This window comes from Bactrocera latifrons, unplaced genomic scaffold (assembly GCF_001853355.1).
Source record: "Bactrocera latifrons isolate USDA-ARS-PBARC rearing strain unplaced genomic scaffold, ASM185335v1 scaffold_140, whole genome shotgun sequence".
Classification (NCBI taxonomy): Eukaryota; Metazoa; Arthropoda; class Insecta; order Diptera; family Tephritidae; genus Bactrocera; species Bactrocera latifrons.
The window spans coordinates 132,556-138,953 of NW_017534853.1; the positions used below are offsets into that span (position 1 = coordinate 132,556).

Genomic DNA, 6,398 nt, shown 5'->3' on the forward strand with positions numbered 1-6,398 from the left:
TGGCTCCACCGAAGTTAGTTGCATCCGAAATCTGATCGGCGTATTATTTATATCATCGAGTAATAAGTTGATATTAACGCTGAAAAAAAAAACATGAACCAGTACAAATTAATTCACATCTATTACGAATGCTTTGAATTTCAAAAGCAACATTGTTTTCCATTTCTCTATATTTTATTTTTTATCCGAAGCTTAGTAACAGCTTCCGTGGTAGAGACTATTTTGTAGAACCATGTGCTCAGCCTTTTAATCAACCTATTCTAGAAGACCCATGTTACTCTTTCGTTAGTTCCGCTTCTTTCCATTGAGATCGACTACCCAATCTACAATCGGAATTAACGGTGCCACCAAATGAGGGCGAAATTCAGATTGAGTGGGAGGAACTTCATTCTAATCTGGACGCAGATTCGCCCTACGGTGCATATCATTCTCCTTTAAGACTCCATATCTTTCGCGTCGACGAAAACACAGATTCAGAAATAACAGAAATAGGGGCAAGTCAAAACTTAGATTGATTGATTGTGCGGATCAAAAAGCTGAAGCGCGGGTACTACGATGCTGGCGAGCTCTTGCAAGGCACAGAAATAATTGAAGAAGGATAATGTTCTTCTTGAAAAGTTTAAACAGTGCTGCCAAATACTTTAGACAATGCTTTAGAAAAATGTAAGTTCAGAGTTATTATCTTCGTTTTCACACATACTGACCTCAGTAGCCGTAAAGAAAAATTCTGGTATAGTAGCCAGGGATTTTACAGTCTATTTATCTACATTTATGTTGTCGCCAACAAAAGCACGTCGAATGAGTTTTTTAGCTCGTTGGCCGGTATGGCCGCCAGTATGCCGGCGCCCAGCCTGCAAATGCAATTTTCCGAATACTTAATGGTTAAAATGTAATTTTTGGTCACAAGCGGTCCTTCGAATGTCGGATTCTGAGCAATTCTTTGTCGTCAGTCAATTTGTGCAGAAAAAACCGTGCACACACCTTTCGTAAACCCAAACGTTCGGTCGAAATGCGATAAATTGATGTTTTAGAGATGTTCAATTCCATTTCCATGAATTTCAATGATGATTTCCGCGGATTTTAGATGCATTCACGCGCAGTTACGATGGAATTTCCGGTGATCGCGGATTTTGATTGGCTCACATGTTGACCGTTATTTATGTCTATTTATTCAAAATGTTGAAACCACTCGTGGGCTCTGTTACGGGATAGGCAATCATCGCCATAAACTTGTCTCATCAATTGAAATGTTTCGGTAAAAGATTTACCAGTTTTAAAACAAAATTTAATGTTGGCTCTTTGTTTGAAGCTCACACCTGCTTTGAAGCATCGCACCGATAACACAAACATACTGACACTTAAAACACAATAACTTTATTCCCAATCAATGAAATGTCATTAACTCAATAATTGATAAATATAGCAGATTCTAACGCACTCTACCTGGCTCTACCCAGGGGCGCTAGATTCAAAAAGTCCTGTTTACTTTGGAACGCTCCTTGTATCTATCCCAGGACTTCTTCCAATCGTGAAAATACTTCTTAAAATCGATTTTTGGGATATCTTTTAGCCCATCGCCTTTCAGCTATGCTGGAATACCGACAGCACTTAAAGGCTCTCTTTATTTTTGGAAATTTAATAAAGTCACACGGAGCCATCTCTGAATGCTGAGGCATCATTACAGTATTACTTCTGACCAAGAACTAACATTATGATCATGGACTCATTATTTGATACATATCTTTTAAAATGCAAAAATCGCCAAGCTCATAAAAAGACATATTATCTTAAAACCAAGAATTCTGTGTCGGATTTGTAATAAGTGAGAAATCATAGAGCAACTGTGTAGCTGTCTTTGTTATACGAGTAGACACACATATTTTTAGCGCATGTTTTCCTAAAGGCCCCGTTGTAGTAGCTATAAATATGTATGTCTATAATTTTCCTGGACCTATATAATAAGTTCTTAATTCTAGTATTGTTCTACTTCGGACATATCTTCTTTGTTATATTTCAGTTGATTATGGATTTCCATCTGTTTGAGTTATTTATTCAAGATGCTTTAAAGCTCTCTCTTGATCGTTACCAACGGCCAAGGTATTAAGTCCGCCTCTGATTCGTTGCGTCATAAAAGGGTCGTCTGCTTTTTCGGCGCCGAAAATTTTCCTATGACCGTTAACCAAATTTGTGAATAACAAGCGGTGTTGAACTGCCAGTGAGTTTAAAGTCTTCCTACAATTGTTGTTTATACTAACGTAGGTCTACTCTATGCCTAGTACTTCCGCTTGTAAGATGATGGCCGAGGCCGATCTAGAGAGAGAGGGAGAGAGAGAGAGAGATCAAGATCAATGAAGTATACAACGGACTCTACTCCATAGCCAATTTTGGACCTGTCAGTGTATATAGGGGTAGTATCCTTCTCCTCCACGAAACCTTTTCTCCGTTCACGCCGAAAAGACAATCTCACCCGAAAATTACTATTGCAATCTAACCTTAGGATGATATAGTCTGATTTATTTAAGTTTAGTTCATTCTGGGTGGCGCGATGTCCATAATCCTTCTGATTCCAATTTCTTAATTCCTTTATTTTTATAGCAGAACATGCTGAATGGATTACAATTACATTTTTATGCACTTAAACTACTTGTATCGGCTAAAAGAACCAATTATACTAATTTAGGTGTATGATAACTAGTCTCGGTTAGTCTAATGGATGTGCTTTTGCTGATCTGTTTACTTGGACGTATGTTCTTGCAATTATTTGGCATTCGACTAATGGATCCTCCAGTGTCTTTGCTGCTGGGTTCCACAACCTTTAAAGTCAGCTACAAGCTGTCTTAGTCTATCACTTTTGAGACCAATAACCTTCTTTAGGTTGTATCCTCCCATAAAGAGTTTTTTCTTCTTTCGGAGCTTTTTATTAATGGTGAGCGAAAATTGATAATGTTAACCATTATTTAAGTACAAATTTCGGTAATTTTACACTGCACATGGTTTAGCTCAAAAGAGTAGAATTGTTGACCTCTTGTCGTACAATCCGCAGACTTTGTGATTTGTGAAATGACTATCCATGATATTACACATTGCATAGTCATTTCCATTTCAATACCATAATCTTCTCCATTCGTTAAAGCAACTTGTTAGTTTTGCTTTATAGGATACTAGATTGCCTGAAGAGGTTAGCACTTGAGTTCAACTACAAGTCTATAGGCGCTTAAAACTTTAATCGTGTTTTTCTCTTTTCAAAGTTGGTTGTCAAGATTTCTCGCTAACTACTGAACCGATTTTAATGATTTTGTTGGAAAAACGTCTTCTAAAAATTTAATTTTCACTTTGGTGTTTGTTTTTTATTCATCCAATACCTAGTTTTGGTCTTAATTAAAACAGCTATATTTTTCTTTTTTGCTTCAGATGATCCTGTAAGAAGTTCAGCTTTCAAGGCGGAGGAGGAGTTAGTTGATAACATTTGAGATAAGGCAAGAGGGTAATTCTATTCACCCTCTCACTATCAGGGATTTATAAATCAAACGAAAATTTTCAATCATCATCAAAATTTAATTTATCGCCTTCAAAGTAACATCCATTTGAAGCGATGCACATTTCAAAACATTTTTATAGGTACTTTTCCATGGCCTTCAGCTCTCGCGTCTTGTTTTGTTTTGAAGTCTTCAATTGAATCGAAGCCTGTTCCCCGAAGTGGATTTTTCAGTGTGAAGAAAGTCACAAAGGGCCATATCAGGTAAAAACAATGCTTGCTCAATGATATTTGTTTTGTGTTTTTGGACAAAATTTAACACAAAAACGTTGATTTAAATTTAAAAATTCGACAAATGCTACTGATGTCGACCGACATAAACAGCTGCTGTTGACACATTTTTGGCATCATAATTAAGGACAGTTGTACCAAACTAGGAAAAAGAAATTTACCTGTCTTCCATATAAACAAGAGCTGAGAGGGGGAACTGAAAATTTCCCGATACTTTCTTGACAGGGTGTATATCTACATTCTGTATTATTTATGAGGGTAGTTCAGTTTGCAATTGTTCGCACATATTTATGGCCATTTATTGGCTTAAGAGGAGCTGAGAATGACCGGGCTGTCGTTTTATCGCTGGCTCTCCCTCTAATAGATTTAAAAAACATATACCACTTAAGCCAAAATTACCAAGTACGGTCAGAATAAATCCCTTAAGCCACCCACCAATAGTGCGAAAATTAATGAAATCGGATAATATCTGAGGAAAAAAAACGAACTATAAAAACGTCTGCTTCCCATATAACACAATTTTAAATTCCTTTTGATTCTCTCACTTTCCGGTATACAACTCAAGAAGCAATTAATATCTATATATATGAAAGAAAGTTCTTGTTAGTTACACCATTTATAACCGATTTGGCTAAGAAAATTATTATTTCAAAATTCATGCCAAATATGCTCAGTAATCAGTCATTGAGTAGGTATTATACCACATGCATTCCAAAATACTGATATCATGTCCTTTCCAGCCGTCTTGCGAGTCACCCACTTTGCACAGAGCTTTCGCCTCTTAAGAGCCTCATTTTGCTGATTTCGCCTGTTTCCAACTTAGCAAATATCTTTTTAACGGTGGATTTCGTTGAGCCCAAATTCAAAACACGAAATGCTATATCTCATTAACTAATAATTATAATCCAACTAATAGAAATCATATAAATGGTAGTAATAGTATTATTTATGTATCAGCCACAGTGAAGCGTGGACGGGTCCCCTAGTATTATATAATGAAATAGGATGGAAGATGTGCAAATGAATGTCTCCCAAAGCGGGTAGGGACTAAGCCACAATTTCGTTGCGCGCAGCTCAAAGCTCCTTCATAGTTAACTTCTGGCATTGATCAAACATTCTTTGTTGAGCTTAACATATAACCGTTATTATAATTGTAACTACTTTGGATGACTGTTGTCAGAAGTCAGGCAATTGTTTTTATCCGCATCTACAATGGCGGTGAAAAGGAGACTTGGAGAACTTCTATTTTATTCCAAAGAAGGCTAGAAAATATTGAGTAGTCGAAAAAGTCCCTTCGTATTTCTAACCAAACTTTAACATATTTTTTATATTTATACTAATAAATAAATAAACAAATACTCGTATGTATCACTTTCTCGACCCTTTTTGCCATTTTTCTGCTAGAGACATTTTTCCATCAGTGTGAATCGAAATTTACAGAACGGAAACGAGCAAACCATTGTTGTGCTACACAAACTGATACAGCATCGTCTCCGTAAACACCACAAATTTCCTTGGCGGCTTGTATGGGATTCTTCCCCATTTTATGCAAACATTTCAAAATATAGCGAGTTCTTCATTATTTTAACTCATTTTTGAACCGCTGTAACTTTTTCAACTTTTTTGTTTTGGCTAAATGAAGCTTAAAATCTCACCCTTCCAACACTATATTGAACGACACAATGTGATTGGTAACACTGGAGATATACGACTGCAACGACATCTTTGACAAAATACGAAAAGGAAAAAAGTAACTCAATTAGTCCCTACCAGAAGACTTCATTTGCAATGTAATATTATATCCACCATAATTAAATATGTGAAGAATATTTTGAGATATCAAAAGAAATATTATATGCTTGAGGACTGACTGTAGGATTTGGTCTTCGTTCGTCTAGAGAAGTCTTACTTATCAATTGCCTACTGAGTCCGAAGTAGCACCTGTTGGCAAGAGTTATTCTGTGTTGGATGTCGAGGTTGATGTTTGTGTTTGTGTTAATGCTGGTTAGAAGATAAACTAAATTATCTAATTACGACCTCGAAGTTTTGACTGTCAACCTCTGATCTGGGAGCCAAGTCGCGAGTGCGACGACTGTTTGTTTCATGACAGGAGATATTTCGTCTTGTCCTCGTTCACTACCAGACACATACCCTTTGCTTCAGTATCCAGTCTGACCAATGATATCAACATCATCGGTATACGCCAGCAGCTATACACTCTTATAGTATTTAACTTTCTCTATTCAGCTCTGCAGCTCGAATTATTTTCTCTCAGTTCCACAATAAGGAGTCGCCCTGTCTGAAACCTTGTTTGGCTTCGCACGGTTCGGAGAGGATTGTGCGATTATTTCATTATTTTATTAGGAAGGCAAATTGAGTAGTGAAAACAAAGAGTGCTTAGAAGCTGTCTGCGATGACCCCTTTCCTTCCAGGACGACTTTCGATAGTTTTTCTTGAATCACACCCAGATACCCCGAAAACGGTTGCTATGGAAAAAAAACATCACACACGGGTCTTCATTATTTTTACTCATATTGGAAGACTACTGGCTGAAAGTGCGCACGACAGCTTAGGAAATAGGAAGTAAAAGACCGTTGCCTGAACAAGAGAAAGTTATTTCCGGACGACAAAC

General features: G+C 37.0%; 1 protein-coding gene across 1 annotated transcript in view; it reads right to left on the reverse strand.

Annotated features, from left to right (window-relative positions):
* Positions 1 to 769: 769 nt before the first annotated feature.
* Positions 770 to 6,398, reverse strand: part of LOC108965481 — a 7,243-nt gene continuing 1,614 nt past the window's right edge. The window contains exons 3-4 of the mRNA XM_018927932.1: positions 3,928 to 4,007; positions 770 to 851 (exon numbers count right to left, since the gene is read on the reverse strand). Coding sequence (XP_018783477.1) covers positions 770 to 851; positions 3,928 to 4,007 — 162 coding nt within the window. The remainder of the gene's footprint in view (positions 852 to 3,927; positions 4,008 to 6,398) is intronic.